Source organism: Saccopteryx leptura, chromosome 3 (assembly GCF_036850995.1).
Source record: "Saccopteryx leptura isolate mSacLep1 chromosome 3, mSacLep1_pri_phased_curated, whole genome shotgun sequence".
Classification (NCBI taxonomy): domain Eukaryota; kingdom Metazoa; phylum Chordata; class Mammalia; order Chiroptera; family Emballonuridae; genus Saccopteryx; species Saccopteryx leptura.
The window spans coordinates 106,984,523-107,007,992 of NC_089505.1; the positions used below are offsets into that span (position 1 = coordinate 106,984,523).

The 23,470-nt window shown below is 55.3% G+C and overlaps 1 protein-coding gene across 7 annotated transcripts in view; it reads right to left on the reverse strand.

Annotated features, from left to right (window-relative positions):
• The window catches only part of ADGRB2 (adhesion G protein-coupled receptor B2), a 39,694-nt gene that overhangs the window by 14,473 nt on the left and 1,751 nt on the right, over positions 1-23,470 (reverse strand). For 4 of the 7 annotated variants that reach the window (XM_066375708.1, XM_066375711.1, XM_066375712.1 and 1 more), the window contains exons 2-9: positions 16,014-16,824; positions 3,775-3,858; positions 3,373-3,537; positions 2,004-2,168; positions 1,225-1,389; positions 977-1,144; positions 802-903; positions 554-660 (exon numbers count right to left, since the gene is read on the reverse strand). In XM_066375708.1, coding sequence (XP_066231805.1) covers positions 554-660; positions 802-903; positions 977-1,144; positions 1,225-1,389; positions 2,004-2,168; positions 3,373-3,537; positions 3,775-3,858; positions 16,014-16,809 — 1,752 coding nt within the window. In that variant the 5' untranslated portion in view covers positions 16,810-16,824. Of the gene's footprint in view, positions 1-553; positions 661-801; positions 904-976; positions 1,145-1,224; positions 1,390-2,003; positions 2,169-3,372; positions 3,538-3,774; positions 3,859-16,013; positions 16,825-23,470 lie in introns of those variants that run through there. The other 3 variants (XM_066375709.1, XM_066375714.1, XM_066375713.1) reach the window with 3 other exon arrangements.

A 23,470-nucleotide genomic window follows, 5' to 3' on the forward strand; every position in this document is an offset into this window, starting at 1 on the left:
ACGGTACAAGGACAGGGTACGCCCCTCTCCCAAAAGGATCATGCACGTTCTAGTCTAGAGTAACTCATTTATATTCGTATTTTCTTTCTCTCGAATATAAGTTCCAAATTCAAAGACACAACTAATAGTGATTACAGTCAAACAAGTACACATGGGTTACATTTGCTAACAACATTCTTACCCCAAGACAGGCCCTTGATGGGCACTGGGGACACAAAAATAAATTCGACTTTGCCCCTGGACCTTCAAGGAGTTCCCAGGCTAACGGGACACAGACATTTTGAGGAGCACTCATTATACTCAATGATTGAAAAGCTCAGGGGGCTATAAGAACACAGAGGTAAGCACCCAGGATAAGGGAATACACTTGAGCGTTAGGCCTTGAGGTATGAGTAGGAGTTTGCCAGACAAGGAGAGGCACAGCCAGGCAGAAGTGGGCACAGCAATATATATGCCAAGGCACATGGACATGAGTGAGAATCAAGCTCCTGCCACCCTCTACCAGCATCTGGGGCAGCTCTTGTGTCATCCTAGCTCAGCAGGAAACACTCACTGATAGATATAGGTAGCGGTACTCGTGGGAGATGCAGCGGGCAAAGCTGGGCAGCCCCCAGTATGCCACACCCTGGGCACTGAGGAGACAGCGGCGGCTGGCAGACCCTGCAGAGGACAGGACAGAGGGTTGGGTGTTGGGGCCCATACCACACCTCAGGATGGTGGATCAAAGAGACTGGAAAGCCAGAAGGAGGCAGCAAGGGTGACAGGGGTGGGTGCCTAAGGGGAGGGCTACCAGCCCCTCACCTGAGGCATTGGGGGGACACTTGTTGTAGATGATCTCGCCAGCAGCTGCCTTCTTCCACGTCATTAGCATCACATATTCATCCCTGCACATCTCATGGAAAGCTGTGGGTATGGTGAAGGGGCTCAGCCAGGCCCACCTGCTTGTTCCCCAACCCCTAGGGTCTGCAAGCGATACCTGGACACCTCTTCTCACTGCAGGTCTTCACCTCCTCTCCGGTGCCCTCACAGGGATAGCCCTGCGCGCCTGTGGCCTGGCACATGCGGAAGCGACGCTGCCAGCCTGTGTCACATGTCTTGGAGCACAGGCTCCACGAGTTCCATGGCCCCCATTTGCCATCTGTTGCTACAGGAGAGGACGGGCATGAGTGGCCCCAGGTTCCCCTGGGGCCAGGACGGCCACCTGCCGCCCTTGAGAGCACTCACCGGGGCACTCAAGGTTGCTGCATTCACGGGTGTCAGCGAGGGCACCCGTACATGTGGCCCAGGCTGGACCTGCCACACTGCACTTTCGGCTGCGCTGCTGGGTCCCATTGGCACAGGATGTGGAGCATGGGCCCCAGGGACCCCATTCTAGCCACTGGCCTTCCACTGCATGAGGAGACACAAGCAGGGGTGGCAGTTGAGCAAAGAGGGAACTGGCAGAGGCAGAGCACCGCAGGGAGATGGCAGAGCCTGCTAAGCATTGAGACTTGAGCCAGGCCAAACCCACTGGAGAGGAGTGGATGAAGGGAGAGGTGTGGGGGAGGGGGCTGAAGTGAGCAGTTGGTGCCTGGGCCAGGTCCTGCCTGCTTGTCACCAGCTCCAGGAACACAGGGCCCCACTCCACTCAGCACCGAAGCACACAATCTCTTTTGGCTAGGGAATGGGTCACCTTCTGATTGACCTTTGTCTACACTTAAGCCCAGCTTTGTGTCCCCTCACAACCCAGCTGGCCATGAGCACCAGAGTGCTATGAACCACACGGGCAGCCCAGGGCTTAGGGGAAGGGGCATTGATCAAGAGTCCCCCTTGGATGGGGTCACAATATGCCAACTCCAACTTAGCTGGGCCAGGTCACCTCCCACGCTGACAGTCTCCCCATGCTTGGTCAAAGTTCATGGGGCCCCCAGGGGCAGGGCACTGGACCTGACTGCCTCCTCTGAGTCTCCCGACCCCCACCCGGCTAGGCAGTGCCCGCCTGGAAGCCCACGGGCGCTACTGACCCGGGCAGGCAGCCATACTGCAGAGCTTAGTCTGCAGCTCAGGACCCTCGCAGGCCTTGCCGCCGTGCTGGGGGGGCACGCAGGTCCGCATCCGGCTCCGGGACCCCCGCCCGCAGCTGCGGGAGCACAGGCTCCAGGACCCCCACTCCTCCCACACGCCGTGCACTGCAAGGAAGCACGTGGCTGGTGGCTGGGCAGCACCTTGGTCCTGCCCACTGCCCATCCACCCACCAATCAGGAGCTCTGGCAGTTCTGCGACCACTCCTCATTGGTTCTCTTCTGGGCCCCACCCTTTGAGGGGATGTGGATGGTGGGGTTTATATAATACTTCCAACTCACACAGAACACCCAGACAGGAAGACTAACATCAACCCAGAGGGGGAGCCAGGGTCTTCCTCTCCTGGGAGCACAGAAAGGCCCAGGAAAGGACTCAATATGTACCCCCACCCTACCCTACCTTATCCCCCCCAACCCTCCTCAGCCCCAGACCCAGAGCAAGAAGCCAACACAGCAGGCCTGGAGCAAGAGAAGTGCTCCGGGACCCAAGCACGTGGACACACAAATAGACATGAACCTCTACGCGGACACTGACACAGAGTTCACACTCCAGAACACAGCTCTGCCCCAGCCCTTTGCAAGCTCCTGTCACACCCCCACGTCTCAAGGCCCCTTCCCAGGCAGCCCTGCGTTAATTCCACAGCCAGGAGCTAGCCAGCCGAGGCACCACTGCACTCCCTGCGGGCTGAGGAGCAGGACTGGCACAGGCTGCCCCGCCCGTGGAGCTCCCTGTCCCAGGCAAGCACATGCACATTCTCAACTCCATGCTGAACTGAGGAAGGCTTCAGGGTCTACAGGAGGCTCCCCAGGGAATGAGATGGGGAACCAGAGGAGGGAGGGGATGGCTAGGGAAGGTCCCTTTCTTTCTTGCTTGCTTGCTTCATCTTTCTTTCTTTCCTTCTTTTTAAAGAGGCATTTATCTTAGATTTTGAAGGACAGGCTGAATTTTGATAAGTCAGGTGGGGTGGGCAGTGTAGAATAAGATGAAAATAAGGAATGCAGGGAGGTGGGAAAGTGCCAGTGGTGGCCAGAGCACAGGGAACACAGAGGGCAAAAAGGTTAAGAAGATAGGCCTGGTCACCAGGCCCTAGGCATCTGAGGAGTGATGTGCCTAGAACCCAGCCCACTGGTGTGGGCCTCGGTCTGATTCATCTGTGTCCCCAGAGTACTGGGTGGGGTTGGGCACAGTGTAGGGCACAGTCAAGTTTGCTGAATGAAAAGAGACAACCAACTATCTTTGGAAGATTAACCTGTCCAAGTCTCAGGCAGGATCTGACCCTGCAGGCAGACTGGGCGGGGAGGATGGGCGTACCTGGGCAAGTGGCTGAATTGTTGCAGGACCGGGTCTCCCGCAGGGGCCCGCTGCACAGGGTCCCATAGGGAGATGACACACAGGAGCGGGTCCGCACCTGCAGACCCTGCCCACACGTCAGGGAACACACGCTCCACGGGGACCACTCCTCAGCTGCCGGGTCACCTACAAGAGAGGGACAGCGTCGGCGGCAGGGGGTACCTCCCAAGCACTCAGTCTCATAGAAATTCTCCTACCTGGACCCCAAGTGACAACCCAGCCCTGCCCACAGGCCTCATGTGGCAGAAAGATGCAAATGAGCTCCAGGACAGAGACACAGATGAGCACACGCCAAGCACACATGCCACCAGACGCCACACAGTCGGGCCCCGCCACAGAGGAAGGGAGGCGGGCCCGAGTTACCTGTCTGTGCCAGGTATACCCCAGGCTCATCTGCAGACCTTGGCCATTGGGTTTTCACCTTTGGTTCCTCTTCCGGCTCCTCACCTGGAACACGGAGGTGGTGGCAGGGGCTTAGCCAAGGCCAGCTCTGTCCTGCCAGCATGGCACAGAGAGCGCAGCCTCGCTCGCCCTCAGCCTGAGGATCTGGAACCAATGGCAGGCGGTGCTGAGAGAGCATCAAGTCCTGCCCACTGCCCCACCACTACCATTTTACAGATAAGAAAACTGAGGCTCAGAAGGTCACACAAGACTCGCTCACAGCCTCACAGCCTCACAGCTGTTTTTCCCTCCTCTTGCCTCAGATGAAATAGGGGAAACTAGAGAGAAGCAGCCACCCTTATTAATGAGTTCTGGGAGACTTCTGTGCCAAATGCTGTCCACACCCATCTCCTTTAATCCTCCCCTGAAAAGTAGGGACCCCCATCTCTGTTTAAAGAGGAGGAAACTGAGGACTAGAAAGGGGAAGTGACTTGTCCAAAACCACACAGCTTGGCGAGCCTGAAACCCAAGCTCCTTCCTCTTACAGGGCTGACAAGCACCCACGCTGGGCAGCTGTGACTACCCCCCAAGCCTGCCTCTGGGACACAGTTCATGCCAAGACAGGGGCTGAGTCTTGGGTCCAGATTTGGCTCCCCAAGCAACACCGAACTGTGACTAGAAAGTGCAGGTCAGAAGGCCATTCCTCTAAGACCCAAGGGCGTAGGACAGGTTCCTCCTTCCCAGCACCCCTTTGGCCAGGAGAGCAGCAGGTCCACCAGGAGGCCAACATTGCCTCTGTCCCAGTATCATGGGGCTCTTGATTGCCCTGATTTATATGTGCCTGGTCTAGACCTTGGAAGCACCACCAGTGCTGGAGCTCCCATGCTCCAAGCCAGCCCCTCCTGCTCAGACGCCAGCTCATCCAGGCCCTCTCCCCAGGCTGGGTAGCAGGGACGGGGGCAGATATGAGTGCAGAGGGGAAAGGCCCAGCCTATGTAGAGGCTGCTGGGCAAGTAGGACTGAAGTAGCATTTGGGGACAGGGCTCAGCCTATGCTGTCCCCAGACCAGAAGGTACTCCTCTCTCTACCCCAGGCCCTCCCCTATTTCTAAAAGCTGCATCGGCATAGAACAGACACTTCGCGTTTAAAGGAAACCAAGACGTCTGTATTCTTCCTGGTCCATGCCACCCGGTCTAGGCTGTGCCTCCAAGAGAAAGTTCCCCCTGACCCTGCACGAGGGTGACCCTAAGTAAACCTGCTGTCCAGGGGGCCTTCAACTGCCACTCAGCCCAGTTTCTAGTCTCATCACCTCTGGGGCCCTTCCCCCCACTCCAGCCACCAGTTCTAAGACCTGCTCATCCCCAGAACTTCTCTACTATCCCTGAAACCTGGGCCCGCAGGACACCTTTGGAGTCAGGCAAACTTGGATCCCACCCGGGGCAAGGACACTGACTGGCTGTGTAACTTTGAGCAAGTACTTTTGCCTCTCAGATGCACCCTCCCCCCTAATTTTTTCCTCTGTGAAACAGACTCGAACACTCCCTGACAGTAGGCCACGAAGCCCTTAGCACACTGCTTGGCACATGGCGAATGCTTGGAAGACAGGAACTGTCTAGTTTATTTTTACCATCTCCCCTCCTCTCCCAACCTCTACCCCTTCTGCACTCTCACATTCCACCCTTCAGCCCCGGGGCCTCCTCCCTTTGAACAGCATCTGTGTTTTATATGTGCCTGGTCTAGACCTTGGAAACACCATCAGTGCTGGAGGAGGGGCTGGGAGCTAATGGACCCACGTCGGGTCCATTAGGACCACTGAGAAGGCGTTGGTGCCATGCCTGGCAGCTCCTGAATCTGCTCACCCAGCCCTTCCACCACACCCGCTCAGCCAGTCTCCCGCCCCACAGCCCTGTGACAAGCCGCCTTCTCCACGCCCACCCTCAGGCTGCTGAAGAAATCTACGGGCTGCCAACTGGCACCACGACAGATTCAGGGCTGCACATCCGCTGGACGCCCGGGCTCCTCGGCAGCCCTGCTCGGCTCCCTGCCTTCCCCATTCCCCACTGTGGCCGGCTGCACCGAATCTTGATCTCTCTCCTCACGCCCATCTCCACCCACACCCTCAGCAGCAAGCTCCATTGCAGAGAAAGCAGAAGCTATAATACAGGACACCCCCCCCCCAACACTTTTTGTCCCACCCCCTCCAACTCCCAACTTTCTGGTAGCTCTTCTCACAAAGGCCGGCCTCTCCGTCTGGTCCTTCTTTCCACTCCTCCCCTCTTCTCAGGAGAGCTCCATCCATGACCCCCTCTCCCATCAGCATCCCATCGTTTCCCCCTCATCACAGCCCCTGACCACACCCAGGCCTCCTCCATTCTGGGGGGAGCCCTCCTGTGATCCTCCTTCCTCCTCTGGCTACTGCTCTTGGCTTCTCTTCACTGTCAATGAGTGGTTCCCAGCTGGCACTTCAGTTTCTCACCTGCCACTCATGTCCTGGCTCGAACGTCACCTCCCCTGGTAATCCAGTGCGGTCTGCCTTCTGACCACATCTTTCTACTAGAACCGTTCTTGACAAAGTCATCAACGCCCTCTTTGCTGCTGAATCCTACGGATACTTGGCAGGCCTCCTCTCACTTGACCCCTAGGCAGCGTTGGCCCTGTTGTCGCTTCCTGCCTTGAAATGCCCCCTTCCCTGATTCTCCTGCTTTCTCCCTGCCTCTCGGGGCCCTCAGTTCCCACCTCCCTGCTGGTCTACCTCTCTGCTGCTTTCACACTTTCAGGCATCCACACTTTGTCCTGTTTTCACCACACACTCTGCACCACTCCTCCAGGCTTAATTAACCCCTCTGAAAGGCTGCTCCCAAGTCATTATCCCCAGACACACACACACACACACACACTTTCACTCCTGTCTAGTCTCCTGATTTTGAACAGGTCTCCCGACAGGGCAAAATAGATCATTATCTCCTCTCAAACTTCTACCTACTTGTTCCCTACCTTCTTTGCCTGGAACACTCCTACTTGACCTTCAAAACCCACCTCAAATGACCTGTCTTCTGTGAAGTCTTCCTTATCCCAGGCAGAATTGGCTGCCCCTTATTCTATGTGTCCTCTCATCACAAATGATTCTATCTTCTGACTGAACTTCCTCCCACCCATGAGCCCTTTGAAGATGGCTGTGTGTGAGCCATCTTCCCGACACAGTGAACGCCCGCACAGAATCTGACCCAGGGAAATACCAGCGTACGCCAGTGAACATACTACTCCTAGCTTCCTTCCCCCACCTCACGGGGGCGTCGCTGGAAGCAGTCCTTTACAATCTTGAGTATCAGCTCTGCCCAGCCGCCCTCCACACATGTATTAATGAACTTGACACCCACTTGTGAATAAACATTCTGGAGAAGCCTCAAACCAGTTGCAAATCCAGCCAACAGTCCCCTAATCCAGCTCCTGTCTGGGTGTCTTGACCATCATCATGTCTGTGACAAACCCTCACCAGCTTGGCATCCAGGAAGACCATCCAACAGGAACACGTGGCAGACCAGCCTACCTGCTTGTTGTGGTCTCCAGTCCTCCACTAACCCCTCGCCAGCCGTTTGCAGGCCAGCCTCACAATATAACCAAAAGTGATGTTATGTTGGCAGTTGCTAGAATCTACACTAATTGAAAATCAGAACATGTCCCAGATGCAGCCTGAGTCTCTCTCTCCTAGCCTCCTGGGCTGGGCCAGAGAAAAGAAGGAACAAGTCCAAGAGCTCATAGCTAGGGCCTGCACCGACTGCCCTCCCCCCACCCCCAATTCCATAAGAGGAGTGGCCAGCGATTTATTTCCCCCACATGTGAAAGCCAGTTCTTCCTGAAGGGGTAAGAAAACACAAAAGGCCAAAGGTGTCGTCCACTGAAACAAACGTTTATTCAGCATCTACCACGTGCAGGCCCCAGCCGGCTCCGGGCACAGAACAGGGGAAATCTAAGAAGAGGCTGAGCCGAGAGGACAAGAAGGGGCAGAAAGGAGCATGAGCACCCCCAGAACTGCTGAGTAGCCCACCCCTAAGCTCGAGGCCTCACTGAACGAGCAGCTCTGAGGCTCACAGGCCTGCGAGCTATCGGTTTTCCCACCTGGCTGCCTGACATGGACACAGACGGACCTGCTATCTGGGGGGCTTCCCGGATCAACCCCTGAACGGTTCTATTTTGTTCTGAATAAGGTAATGTTTACTACCCAACAGCACATGCCAGTCACCATGCACTCTGCATCGCCTCATTTCACCCTCATTAGGACGGGTTCTCCCATTTACTAGGAAAGAACAAGGCTCCAAAGCCTAGAGAGAGGCTAACGGGGATTCGAACACAGGTCTGTCTGACTCTGGCGGTCGTGCTCATCCCACTGAACTGCCCTGGCTCTGACAAAATGCATCTCAGCTTGGATCCCCTCAGAGATACCTTTCCTAACTCCCATGGGACCCCAAGTCACTCACTCCCCCACCCACCAAAGCCCCTCAGGCTCTCGCCTCTATTACCCTGTTTTCACCCCACTTTCTAATTGTTCCTTTGCACACCTACCTCCCTCTTCTCCAAGATGAGCCTGATTCTCCTCTGGTAGCCTCCAAAGTGACTGTCCAGCAGTCTGGTTCCAGACACAGACACACTCCCTGCTGAGGAAACTATAATAGCTCCCGCTGCTACGGGCACAGTGTCAATCTCGAAGCCAGGCATGCTCCAGCCCCTACTGGCCTGTCTAGTCCTGTTCTCCCCTCCCCACCAGGCAATGCTTGCTCATTCTGGAGCAAGGCAAATGCAGGTCTGATTCCCAACTCTGCCACAGTCTTGCTGTATGCCCTTGGGCAAGTCGCCTCACCTGAGCTTATAAATCTTCAACTGAAAATAAAGATGACACTTCCTACCACAAGTTCATTGTGAGAATTAAAGAAAACAAGAGGTATGGACCACCTGGAGCATGATAACCTCTCAATGAAAAGGAACTGCCACCCCTTGAATATACAAACGCTTCACTCCTTCTGTAAGCACCTTCTAATGGTGTTTCCTCCCCTTGGAATTCCTTTCTTCCACATCAGTCTGTCAACATCTTCTACATGCCAAATGCCATCTCCTCCAAGAAGCCTTCCTAGGCTGACTGCACAGTGAGTTAGGTATGCTGGTCCCTTTATCTGTGGCTTAGCCCCCAGGTTGCCTCTTGCTGCAACTGAGCATCTTGGACTTATCTCTCCTGTGAGCCCTGAAGGAGGGTCTTAATCTCCCTCTCCCCTCTTGTACAGAAGACCTAGGTTTGAGCAGCTAGACCCAAGACAGGCATTCAGCAAACATGGGCCAGATATCCCTGAGGCCTCCTCCACCCAACCACACAGGGCCTTGGCACTGGCAAGCAGGGCGATCACAGACTCTCTGCCATTTGAGCAGAACTGCAGACCCTGTCCCCTCCCCCAAACTCCACACAGTCCAGCCCTATCAGCCTCTTTTGTGGGGAATTTGTTAAAAATAACCACGATAATCATCACTGCCACAGAGAGAACAGTGAGATTTACAAAGCAGTCCCCAGGCTCACGGCATCCCCCCTGAGGCTGGCCCCAGAGCCCTGAGTAGGCACAACTGATCCTCTTGACACGTGGCTCCCAGCCCCAGCAGTGCTTCTTGTACCCCACAGTGCCTCAGAATCCCAGGGGTGCAGGGCCAGAGGGAGTGGCTTTGCAAACTTCCAGGCTCTGCCTCTACAGTTCAGTGGTTCAGTGCAACTAGGTGTCCCTATGAGACCAGAAACCCAGCCAGAATGCCAATCCCTGTCCAGTGACTTCCTCCCCAAGCTTGCTGGCCTATCTGCCCAGCCTCTCAACAGAGCTTGCTGGGTCCCTGCCACCACCCCCAGTGGCCAGGAGCTCCTCGAGAGTACAGACTATGTCTGATTCACCCTGTCTCCCCCACGATACCTAACTTCTTGCTGCCTTACTTAAAACCTTTGGCCAACAGAGGTCCCAGCGTTTGTGAATGACAGAGGCTTGGCCCCATCTCCCACCACTAGGAGGGGTGGGGGCACTACCATCCAGTAATGCCAGTCTATGTACATATCTCCCCATTCCCAGCATGTTCACACCTCCACACCCTTGCACAATCTTCTACCTCAGGGGTCCCCAAACTACAGCCCTGCAGGCCGCATGCAGCCCCCTGAGGCCATTTATCCGGCCCCCGCCGCACTTCCGGAAGGGGCACCTCTTTCATTGGTGGTCAGTGAGAGGGGCCTAGTTCCCATTGAAATACTGGTCAGTTTGTTGATTTAAATTTACTTGTTCTTTATTTTAAATATTGTATTTGTTCCCGTTTTGTTTTTTTATTTTAAAATAAGATATGTGGGCCTAACCTGTGGTGGCGCAGTGGATAAAGTGTCAACCTGGAAATGCTGAGGTCGCCGGTTTAAAACCCTGGGCTTGCCTGGTCAAGGCACTTATGGGAGTTGATGCTTCCAGCTCCTCCCCCCCTTCTCTCTCTCTGTCTCTGCTCTCCCTCTGTCTCTCCCTCTCCTCTCTAAAATGAATAAATAAAAAATTTTTTAAATAAAAAATAAATAAGATATGTGCAGTGTGCATAGGGATTTGTTCATAGTTTTTTTTTTTATAGTCCGGCTCTCCAACGGTCTGAGGGACAGTGAACTGGCCCCCTGTGTAAAAAGTTTGGGGACCCCTGCTCTACCTTGAAAGCCCTTCCTCCTATGGGGTTTCCCAAAATGTGTGAGAGAAGATGACTTGGGGTGGCTCACAAAAGTGCCATTAAATACCACTGGATCATGGACAGAGGAACTTATCCCCTTCCTGTGTCTCTTTTAATTAGGTAACTGTTTGCCCTCCTGCCTCGGATAGCTGCGGTTACACCTGTCGCCCTGATGTAATTAACAGTACCCTCTTCCCCCTTTACAACCTCAAAAAATGTCCCAGTTTAGATGATAAATTGTATGGTCACCTTATTTTTAATCCTTCCAAATGCATGGAAGATGAAGTCTCTGGGCTTCTGAGACCAGAACACCTCTGTAGCACATACAGATTTCTTTGTGACGAATTGAGAGGCGGGTACGAGCACTTTGCTAGAATTTGATGATGTCACTTTGTTTTCACTTTGTTTATCTTTTATTTTAAATAAGTGATACACTTTTTCCATTAATGATATGAAATTTGTTTCTAATAAAATGAATCTTAAAAGTGAGTCAATTTAAGCCTGACCAGCGGTGGCACAGTGGATAGAGCGTTGACCTGGGACGCTGAGGTCCAGATTGGAAACCCTGAGGTCACCAGCTTGAGCACAGGCTCATCCAGCTTGAGTGCCAACTCACCAGCTTGAGCACAAGGTTGCTGGCTTGAGCAAGGGGTCACTGGCTCAGCTGGAGCCCCTCACCTCCAGTTCCCTGATCAAGGCACATTTGAGAAGCAATCAATGAACAACTAAAGCGCCACAACTATGAGTTGATGATTCTCCTCCCTCCCTCTCTCCTCTCTCTCTCTCTCTCTCTCTCTCTCTCTCTCAGAAAAAAAGAAAAACAGTGAGTCAAATTAAGGAAAAATTTCACAGGCTAGTAAATTTCTATTCATTCCTCAAAACCCAACTAAGAATCACCTCCTTTAGACTGCCTTCTCGCCCTTTGTGGCTTAGTCCCGTACTCTTCCTCCGCCCCTGACATCAGCACATGAACATCATACCTATTATACTAACTTATGAACATGCAACTATGTATTAAGGATTAACTAGGTGCCAAACACTGTGCTAAGAACTTACCTACCTTCTCTTGTTTAATCCTCACTATTATTCTATGAAATAGCTCTCCCATCCCCATTTTACAGGTAAAAAATGGGGATGAAGAAACTAGCCCACGGTCACACAGCTGATCAGTGGTGGGTGGGGTCAGGAATTGAAGCTGGGGCTAGGTGACTCCAGCCTGTGGCCTTGACCTCCACTGTACATGAGTGGTCACTCTCCCCCGCCAGAGGGCAGAGGGAATATCTGGTCCACCTTGGATCTTATTCACTCTGAGGTAGCCCAAGGTCGAGCTATCGTGTCTCACAAAGACATGAAGATGTATGTGACGGCTGGCTGGGGCTTGGTCTCTGCTGACATGCCTGGGGGAGTCTGTGCCCCACTCTCTATCCCGCGAGAGCACACAGAGCTCCAGCAGCACAGATCTGGGCTGCAAGGATCTTCTGAAAACGCACTGCATGTGCTAGATCTTCCTCCACCCCACCCAGAGAGAGACCCTGCCTCCCTGATGGCTGAGCCCTAAATAGGGAGGTAGGGCCCCACTGCCTGCCACCAGACCAGGCTGGCCAAGAGCAGGGCCTGCATGCTGGGAAGAAAAAGGCCAATCTAAGACTGGGCTGGGCAGGTCAGAGGCAGATTCCTAGAGGAGACAGGGCTTGAGCTGTGCTTAGAAGAATTCGAAAGTTCTGGATAACCAAGGGCAAAGGGCATTCCAGGTGAGGGCAATAGCATAAGGAAAGGTGGGGAGGCCAGAAAGCAGGGAGTTCAGGGGCCATGAGAAGCCCAGTAGGTGAGAATTAGAGGGAAGGCTGAAAAGCAGGTGGCAGCTGGCTCCAGGGTGGGACTAGAATGCCTGGCTGAGGAGTTTGGGCCACAATGGGGAGTCACTGAGGGCTGCATCAGGGAAGTAGCACACAGAGGACTGGAGGTCCTGAGGCTCCAATGGGCAGTACCTTGTCCAAGTCACACAGCAGCAATGGCCGAGTGGGGATTTGAACCCACTCTTTTTTTTTTTTTACAGAGACAGAGAGTCAGAGAGAGGGATAGATAGGGACAGACAGACAGGAACAGAGAGAGGTGAGAAGCATCAATCATTAGTTTTTTGTTGTGATACCTTAGTTCATTGATTGCTTTCCCATATGTGCCTTGACCGTGGGGCTACAGCAGACCGAGTAACCCCTTGCTTGAGCCAGTGACCTTGGGTCCAAGCTGGTGAGCTTTGCTCAAACCAGATGAGCCCGCGCTCAAGCTGGCAACCTCGGGGTCTTGAACCTGGGTCCTCCGCATCCCAGTCCGACGCTCTATCCACTGCGCCACCACCTGGTCAGGCTAAAGCCACTCTTGCCTCCCAGGCCCAGCACTCAGGAGACCCCAGGCTCACCTGGTAGCCATGACTCAGGAAAAGAGCCCAGATAATGGAGAGAATGAGCTAGTAGCAACCTGCCAAGGGGGGACAAGGTCCCTGGAGGGGGGCAGAGAATTTGGCAGAGGAGGAAGGATTGCAAGAGTAAAAGACACTTGCTCCCAGGTGTCACTTTGCACAGCTATCCCCATTGGCTGATGCCTCCTCAGGATTGGAGGGTCAAGTGGGCAGGAACTGCCGGTTAGTGTCCGGCCCCCAAGATCTAGGCTCTGCAGCTGGCACCACCTCTACAACCCACATTCCTGCCCCAGCCCAACCAGCCTCCATACCAGTCCTCCTCTGAGCTCCTTCCTGCCTGCCTTCCCTTTCTTCCTGTTCCCCCACTTAACAGATTGCAGCAGCAAGATGGCACAAATTTATGGCTCAACTCACCAAAAATAACAAGAGATCTATCAAAGGCAGTTTGCGTGAAATTAACAAGCGCCCATACCCTCTTGTCAAACACACTCAGCTCTGAGGCGAGCCCAGGCACTCGGCTCTGCCACTGCCCACCAGTGTCCAGCCTCCTTGCTCTTCCAGTACCAACCAGCCCCACCCCACCTGGCCTTGCCATTGCGCCTCCTGAGGGCATCCCAAAGCAGGTGAGCTCAGCTCCCTGCCCCAGGACCTGGTAAAGGGGCCAGGAGGAGGGTCCTGCTCTTCCTATTCACCACCATCCCCACCAATCTTGTTCTCAGCCTGTCAGCTCCACGGGCCAGCTGGTTTTCCTACAGTTGGTACATGTGTCCAGCTGGCCCAGTGGGGAGGAGGTAAAGAGAAGCATGGAGATGAAGCCAAGGGCTTGGCAAAGGTGGTGCTGCCATTAGGCACAGAGTACCCAGGACCCAATGATGCCACTAGCCCACAGACACTGCACTGCCTGCCACGTGGAACAGACTGAATCTTACCCCAGAAAAGTTGGGCAAAAGGGAGGGGGTGACAGAAAAGAAGAGTCTCCTGCTTACCAGAAGAGAGAAAGAGGCTATGCCAGCCCAGCTGTGAGCCCCAATGTGCTGTGTGAGCCCACTTATGATGGCTAATGCCCCACACCCCCTGCACTCCCGCAGGGGCCTCCTGCAGGCAAGCCCATGGAGCAGCCTGGAAACATGCCAAGCGGGACAAGGTGTATGAACAGAGGTCAGGCTGGGGAACAGCTGGAGCCTAGGGCTCCCTGCTCAGAAATGATACCAAGCCTCACGTACAAGGACATCAGCATCCAATCTCCACCCATCCTCAGTCACAGGGGCAGCTGCAGAGTCTGTGGTGATAGTAGGGACGATGGTGCCCTTCCCATAACCAATACTCTCTGATCTCCAAAGACACCCCAGCTACTAACCAACTCCTGCTTCCGGCTTCAACCAAGCCCAGCTGGCCGCTCCTGGCCCTGTGCTCCACATGGCAGCCTGCCCAGATGGTGCGTGACCAGGAGGGCAGAGCCTGCTCCATCCACTACAGACCACTGGGCCGATGAACCAAAGGAAAAATCAGACAAAAGAACCCACCCTCTGCTGAGCATGATGGAGGCCCCTACAGAGTGACAGGCAGTGGCGGCCAGGCAGGAAGAGCCATAAACCTCCTGATATATGCCTGGCACTCTCCACAGATGTTCCACAAAGAGGCGAAATTCAATTTCTTCCTGCAGGCACTAAATCCCAGGCCAGCCTCCAGGGCCTGTAACCTGCCCACAGCCTACCTGTCACTGGGACAGCTTCATTGACCACTGTTAGGTGGCCAAGCTGGTCTAAAAGAGAGGCCAGAACAAGGCCACTGGGCAGTTGCCATGGTTGGGCACAATGCCAGATGTCTCATGGGGTAGGCGAGAAACCCCTCTCCCAAAGAATTGGGAGAGGCTATTGTCATGATCAACACCCCCTCTTATTAATTCAGGGCTATTTCCCCATTTCATGGACAAGAAACTGAAGCCAAAAAACCAGGGATCCATTCAAGGTAAGAGTCAAAGGCAGTGCCCAACTCCAGAACTCTGGCCTCCAAAGCAGGGATGGGGACTGATTATACACACTCTTCCAATACTCCTAGCAGCCCCCAAGTGACCCCTAATTCCTTGTAATACGTTCTTCAGTCAGATCCAGATGCCCCTTCCAACTTACATCCCTGTGTGACATCCTCATGGTAGTCGGCCAACACCTGTTATCTTAAATGGGAAAACTGATGCCCAGAGAGGGCAGGAACTTTCCAGTCCGCACCAGAGCTGAACCAGAGCCCAGATCTTTCTCCCTCCCACACCACTCCCTGACAGACCCTGTGGCCAGTCCCTGGCCCAGCACTGTTCAGCAGGTACACAGGATCCAGCTAGGAGCTTGGGGCCTTGAAGCGACAGGAAGGAGGGTTGGCAGGAGGGATTTGGGGTGGGAGCAGCAGCAGGCAGGACTCAAGGGCTCGGGGAGCTTTTGCCCAGTCAGCAGGAAGCTCCAGCAGCTGGCGGTCTCGGTCCCAGAAGACACGGGCCCAGAGGGGGGAGACAGCGGACACTGGGAGCTGAGCCAGCCCGGCCCTCCAAGGCTGCCTCGAAGCTTGGGCCTCTTCACCCAGGCACATTCTTCTACACCCTTCTCTGCCCTAACCCTGGGGCCACTGCCAAAAATCAGTGACCCATGTGGGCAGGAACACAGCCCTGCTCCCTGCCTGCTCCAGCCTCCAGGCAAACTTGTCAACTTGCAGTGCCAGGGCCTTCCACAGTCTCTCCCAGCTCCAGGCCTTTGTACACATTGCTCACTCTGCCTAGAATGCCCTCAGCCCTCCTTTGGCTTGGCTCGCTTCCACTTGTCCTTCAGATCCCTGCTCCTGTTTCATGCCTTTCGTGAAGCCTTCCCTGACTGCCCAACTAGGCGGTATATCATGACACGCTGTCAGATCTGTGCCCCATGCATCCACCCAAACCGCAAACTCTTCAAGAGAGAGGTGTGACCCCCACATCTAGACAAGGCTGGACACAGAGGGGACACGGGTGAACAGCTATATGAATGGCCCTGGGATCTGCCACGATGGGGACCAGCAGGCACCATCAGCCCCCTGGACACAGGCACCTGCCCCAGGCCCTGCTCAGACTCACCATATCTCATCTCGGTTGTGAACAGGTCATTGCTGCTCCCCGAGTGTAAATCAGCCTCAGCAGATGGGGCTGGGCCCCCAGGCACCAGGGCATTGGACAGGGTGTGGGCAGCAGGAGGAACTGGAGGCGTGATGGTGGCAGGGCTGGCCCCCGCCTCACCAGGACAGCTGCAGCCTGGCTGGGCAAAGCCACACGCCCTGCCAGCAGCACGGCCACACTCCTCACTCCAGCGGCAGAGCACACCGCAGGTGAACTGGCTGGAGTTGTTGTTGTTGATGAGCAAGACCTCGACAAAGCGGAAGGCCAGGGCCGTGGGTGCCAGCAGGCGCCGGGCCTCCGAGGGCTCAGCTGACAGGCACAGCTGCACGAAGTTCTTGTCGAAGTGCAGGAAGGTAAAGGGGCCCGAGCCACTGCACAGCTCCAACCCTGCTGCCGCCTCCTCCTCCTCCAGCCGTCCCCCCTCGGACTCTGCCTGGGCCACCGCCTCCTCTGGGCTAGGCCGCAGGCAAGTAAAGTTGACCAGGTAGTGGTCCAGAGGTAGCAGGCGGGGCGCAAAGTGGGCGCACACCTCCTCCTGGCGGTTGAAGCGCAGGTAGAGGGAGTACTTGGTGGGGTCAGGGTTCTCCAGGGTCCAGGAGCAGCCCGAGGCGATGGTAGGAAAGAGGTCCTGCAGCGAGAAGGCCCCGTAGAGCACACCGGAGGCCAGGGCAGAGCAGGCACTGGGGTCGGGGTCGAAGGCGGCGGCCAGGCGCAGGGACAGAATCACAGATAGTAAGAGGGGACAGGCTGGGGTCATCCTATGTCCCTTGCCCTGTGGAGAGAGACAGTGTCAGTGGCCACAGGCACAGCCAGCATGGGCTCTGAATCTCCTGTGGCTAGCTGCAGGGAGTGGGCTTCGTGGTTCGGACCACCTCTATGATCTTATACAAGGGGCTTGACCTCTCTGAACCTCTGTCTCCTTACCTGTGGAATGAAGACACTTGGGAGATTGTCTGGAATCTTGTAAGCCCTTAAGAATCGTTGTTGTTGTTCTATTATCCCATGGTCCTTCGTCAGCCCCCCTCAACCACAGGCATGTCAGGCTGACAACTAGATCCAGCCCCATTCCCACTACCCAACTTGTATTTTCCAAAACTGTTGCTCTCAGTCACAGTGTGTCGTGATCAGCTGTGAGGCATGCCATGCGTAATCCAGCAGCAATTGTCAAAGTAGCGATGTTTGACAACGATTTGCTTTTTTATAAATCAGAGCGATTCAAGGTTATTCCCGGAACAATGTCATTCTCACTCACTTGCTTTACTGAGAGAAAAAGGGGAGGCGTTACCACCAATGTGCCAGGGGCTGAGCACAACCCAACCCCAGTCATGGAAGGGCATCACAAGTATGAGCGTCAAGAGTACTGCTGCTGCCCTGGCCGGATATCTCAGTTGGTTAGAGAATCATCTTGATATGCAAAAGTTGTGGGTTCAATCCCCAGTCAGGGCACATACATGAACAGATTGATGTTTCTGTCTCTCTCTCTCTCTCTCTTCCCTTTCCTCTCTCAATAAACGAATTAAGAAAGAAAAAAAAAAAAAGTATCGCTGCTGTGGATTTCCTGATGGAAACAAGCAGGAGAGGCATCTGCAAAATGGGTGCAGTAATTCCCCCAAAACCTCCTTCCCCTCCTGCCATGCAGTTAACCTCCAAGACCTCACTCAGGGCCTGCGACCCCCATTGAGGCCATCATGCCATGTCTCCCTGCTCCTAGCTCCCCAGCCTTGGCCTGAAAGTCCACACCACCCAGTCATAACTTCTGTCCCTTGCTATTTCCCCAGGGCTGGCTCACACATGAGTCTTCAGGCTCCTAAGAGTGGAAACCAGTGTTCACTGATTTCTACCTTCCCCCAAAAAGAGCTGCCCTAAGCTGAGCTCCCAGCAGGTGTGAATGTCCTCCAGGTGTGGGAGGGCAACAGGGCCCGAGCCCAACCCTGACAGATGCACCAGGCAGTCAGGCCAGAGTAGACAAAAGCTGGTGGACGGGCAACAGCCAAGACACAGCCACTGCCCGCAGTCTGCTCAGCCCCACTTCCAGCCCTGCCCCCCGATGCAATCCACACTGCCTCCTCCTCCATGTCCGCAGCATAGCTCACAGCACTGGATGGGCCCCTTGAGCCTGCTTGTTCCACATTAGAGGGAAAAAGATGAGGCTCCGAGAGGGGAAGCAACCTGCTCAAGATGACACAAGAGTGGCCAAGCTGGGACTGGAGTCCAGGACCTGAGGCCCCCGTGTGGGCTTCTCTCACATCCACCAATAACCTCTTGCTCCATCCCCTTCCTTGCTCAAGGCTTCAGGCCCCATGGACAAGCCATTAGCTCTGGGAACTGAATCACAAACATAGGAAAATTCACAGGTGTGGCTAGATTTTTCCAAGACAAAGCTGCTCCCCAGGGACAGATTTCCCTTCAGCTGTTCAGGAGTCTAGTGGTGGAGGTGCGGCGGAAGGGGGGGCACACACACAGACGGGACGGGACACAACAGAAACTAGAACCCAGGATTGCAATCCTTGTGTAACATCCACAGAGATCCTCAGAGCCCCAGATCCCACATGCTATAATTCTGAGCCAGGCTCAAGCCTTAGCCAAAAATAAGCACTTGCCCCTCCCCAGCCACAGGGGTGTAGAAGGGTCATGGGGGGGAGGCAAGCACTAGGCTTGTTTACTGGGGAGAAGCCAGCCAGCCCACCCTCCTCCAAAGACCTGCCTAGAGTTTTTCAGCAGAAGCCAGAGGAACTATGTCTCCAATGTCCCCCAAGAGCTGAAAAAGAAACCAGACTCTCGGTCTCCCCCACCCCACATCATGCCTGTCCCAAACTGTTCAGCCTGCCCAGCCTGCTTCAGCACCAGCAAAGCCAGCAGCTCATGATGAGTGACATCCAATCCCCCCGCTGCCCCCAATTATTTTTAAGCAGGCCGCAAAATTCAGGCCATGGCTGGGGCTCCGGGGAGGGGAGGTGGGAGCTCATAATTGGCCTTGCCTCCCCCACTTAGAACAGGCAAGGAATCTCCCCACACAGACACCAACACGCATGGGCCTGAACATCCCTGTGCCCTGCAGGCCTGCACATAAAAGCATGTATGCACAGATGCATATTTAGACAGGCGATCACAGGCATTCTGCAGATAAAGAGATACATATGCACATAGATGAGTGTATACCACTGATGTGTGAACTCACATGCACATAGGGCTGCACACATTCACATGTACAAGAGTGTAAAGAGCCAAATGCTTGTTCACACAGGCAGAGATGCAAATGTACTCTCTAGAGTGAACACACATTGATAGTTGTTTTCTAAGGCTCAGCATATGACAGCTATGTGTCAGGCAGGATCTGACTTGCTGCTCCTGCCTTTGTGTTCCTGAAGCCTGTTGGGCCTCCACTGCTCCCTACTCCATAGCCCCAACTCCCCCACCTCCTGGGCCTCCACTGCTCCCTACTCCATAGCCCCAACTCCCCCACCTCCTGGGCCTCCACTGCTCCCTACTCCATAGCCCCAACTCCCCCACCTCCTGAGCCTCCACTGCTCCCTACTCCATAGCCCCACCTCCCCCACCTCCTGGGCCTCCACTGCTCCCTACTCCATAGCCCCAACTCCCCCACCTCCTGGGCCTCCACTGCTCCCTACTCCATAGCCCCACCTCCCCCACCTCCTGGGCCTCCACTGCTCCCTACTCCATAGCCCCAACTCCCCCACCTCCTGGGCCTCCACTGCTCCCTACTCTATAGCCCCAACTCCCCCACCTCCTGGGCCTCCACTGCTCCCTACTCCATAGCCCCAACTCCCCCACCTCCTGGGCCTCCACTGCTCCCTACTCTATAGCCCCAACTCCCCCACCTCCTGAGCCTCCACTTCTCCCTACTCCATAGCCCCAACTCCCCCACCTCCTGGGCCTCCACTGCTCCCTACTCCATAGCCCCAACTCCCCCACCTCCTGGGCCTCCACTGCTCCCTACTCTATAGCCCCAACTCCCCCACCTCCTGGGCCTCCACTGCTCCCTACTCCACAGCCCCAACTCCCCCACCTCCTGGGCCTCCACTGCTCCCTACTCCATAGCCCCAACTCCCCCACCTCCTGGGCCTCCACTGCTCCCTACTCTATAGCCCCAACTCCCCCACCTCCTGGGCCTCCACTGCTCCCTACTCCATAGCCCCAACTCCCCCACTTCCTGAGCCTCCACTGCTCCCTATTCCATAGCCCCAACTCCCCCACCTCCTGAGCCTCCACTGCTTCCTACTCCATAGCCCCACCTCCCCCACCTCCTGGGTCTCCACTGCTCCCTACTCCATAGCCCCAACTCCCCCACCTCCTGGGCCTCCACTGCTCCCTACTCCATAGCCCCAACTCCCCCACCTCCTGGGCCTCCACTGCTCCCTACTCCACAGCCCCAGCTCACCAAGAAGCCCTAGGTCCATATCCTTCAGGCCACAGCCAGGCTTCTCAGGAACTGAGCCACCTCTTATTGCTGCCCAAGCCCCTCCTCTACTCAGTCTCCTTCAGACACCCCCTTCACACCAACCCTAGAACTTCACCCTGAGTATGTATGACCCTCACTGCTCCTGCTGTGACACAAGACTTTTTAGGGGCCCTTCTTTATATCACTTTCTACCCACAAAATAAGGCAAAGAGCCCAATTCCAAGCTAGGTCCTGGGAGGGGATCTAGAAGAATCTTTTTCTTGACAGGTAGCCTAAGTGATTATTGGCCATGATTTAACCTCCCTGAGCCTCAGTTTCCCACTCTCTGGGACGGATCCCTGCCCTCAGCATTATATAACACCTTCTGGGTTCAGTGTCACAGAGGCCAGCGCAGGGGAAGAGCTCACAAGTTCCCTTCCCCTCCTGCCCTCTCTCTTCTCAGAACCTCACAAACTCTCCCTTCTTTCCTGCTGAGGTCTACTGCAGCCTCTGAGAAGACTCTTTGGGTTGAACCACAGAGTAGCTTTGCCACCTGTAAGCCCACAAAACCCTCCATGTACAAGAGCTAAACAGGAGAAACATGGAGGTCAGCTCTGAGGAAGCACTTCCTGGGTCAGGTGGTTAATGGAATGATCAAAATGCTTCCTTCCTTGGGACCTCACTAGGCTGAGACGGTTGAGTTGCTGGATGGAGTAATCTGTTTCAGGGACCCCCACCCCCAAATTCCTCAGGTTACCTTCCCTGCAGGTCTGCTGCTTCCCAGCAAACCTGGGAATCCCACCCTCTACCCAAGCACATTCAGGCCCCCTAGCTTCCAGAGCCACAGGCCTACCCAGCCTGGGGCTTCACTTTTGCACAAACGAAGGAACCAGTGGCTTTTTCACAGCAGCTGAAGGGCCAAGTCAAGACTTGGGGAAGGGGGTAGTAGAGTGGTGGCATGGGGCACCTCAGGTCGAGGGCTGGGTCTCCGGGGATCTGCAGGATCGAACCCGATTCCTGGCCGGCTAGGATCACGAGCCCAGCCTCGGTTGGAAAGGGGCGGTGAATAGGGGGAGGAGGCGCGGTGATGCGCACATCCGTCGGGTTTATCCACCTGGCAGCTCCAATTCACCCGCCCGTCAGTCACCCTCCACCTCCCCAGCGCTGGCTCGCTGTAGGGTGGTACTCAGGCCCACGCGCAGGCAGAGGCCCCCCCACCCCAAGTCTGAGCCTCTGAGTCCCCTGCCCACACACCGGCGGGGGTGGGGATGAGGGCGGGGTCCTCAAGGGTCCCCCTCCCAGAGCTCTGGCATCCAGGAGGTGGCACACCCTCCATTCAGCCATTCAGCGGGTGGAGCTGAAGGAGCACCCGAGGGAGGGGCGACCCCCCCCCCTCCGCGCCAGGGCGGACCCTCCCTCCAGACTGGCATAGAGAGTGGCTCCACCTCTCTCGCGAGGGTCTGTCTCTCTGTCCTGGGAGGAGGACTCCGGGAGCCTCCGCACCCCCATAAGCGGGGAAGTGAGGGGCGGCCTCCCCCCCACCCCGTGCCACGTGGGTGGCGGGGGTGGGGGTGGTGACTCAGCCGCCCTCTGCCCGCCTCCCCGGAACTTTGCAGCAGCTGGAGCCACGGTTGCTACAGGAACCAAAAGCTTTTGTTCCCCAATGTCAGGGCTGCCAGGGCAGGAGGGAGGCTGCTACTCCCAGGTGGGACCCAGGCCTGGCTGCACTGCCCGGAGGACTTCCAGCCCAACAGAGCGTCACAGATTCTAGCCCCTTCTTTCCCTTACCCCCCCCCCTTCACTCACGCCAAAGCCAGGTTCCCTCAAACTCTCCAACCTTCAGGTCAGGTCACCCCCTAATTCTGATCTGGAGTGCGTTATAACTGCCCTGGAAAGTTCCGCATGGCATCTGACCTCCTGGGGGAGATAGAGATGTCTCTGTGCCCCATGTACTCCTCTGTCACTGATTTCTCACGTGGGCCCCCCTAAGAGGCAGCCTACCTTTGGGAACCTTGACTTGAGTTTCTTCTCTGTACTTATCTCACATGCCAGCCTCTATCTACATCTGAACAAGGACCTCAGGGATCCTGACCAGAGCTGATCCCAGAGTGGTCCAGTGGGATGCGAAAGGATGGGTGAGGGAGGGGGGAAACTAACAGTCACAGGCTCCCTGGATCTACTTTGGGGGGCCTGAGATATTTTCTGGTGTTACTATCCTGGAGGTTGTAGTGGAGTCACTAGGACCTGTTCTGCATTTCTCCTCTGGGATTAGATGTGGAGTAGAAAGGGCCTGACCTTGGCCTTTAAGAGAAATAGCCCAACACACTCATTATTGTTGAGCGTTATTGGTTGCCTGACACTCTATATAAACAGACTCATTTCATTCTCCCAGCAACTATATGAGGCAGTTATCACTGACCCATTTTATAGAGGGCCAACTGAGGCTCAGAAAGGTTATGTTTGCCCAGGTCACACACCTTTTGACCCAGGTCATCTGACCAAAAGCTGAGTTCCTAACTACTTACTCTGCTCCATTCTTTGGGGGTTAGAAGGGAGAAAAGAGGGCGGGAACCAGCCAGGACCTCACTTTGGTGCCTACCTAGACTTATTCCTTCCTAAAGAGTAGTGGGGAGGAGAGCAGAAGAGGAGAAGAGAAGAAGAGAAGGGACAAAGAGGGGGAAATCTCTGTCAATCTTGGACCAGGAAAGAGCTTCCCTTATGCTTCCACCACCACCAGGGTATACTTTGTACAGAGTCCACACTGATCCCCAACACTGTGGCAGTGTGGGGGACACTTCCCAGGTGCCTGCTCTGTCCCAGGGCCAGGATAACTCCCCCACTGCCTACTGTATGTCCAAGCTAGACAGAGCCCACCTCTGCCCCCACCTCCCACCAAGTGAGGACTGCCCTGGGGCAGACAGACAGAGGTTCCCTAGGGACTACTGCCAGGAGCCCAGGCAAGCCCAACCAGACCATTTCAAATCCTGGGGCCAGTCCTTCTGGTCTGTGTCTGATGGCT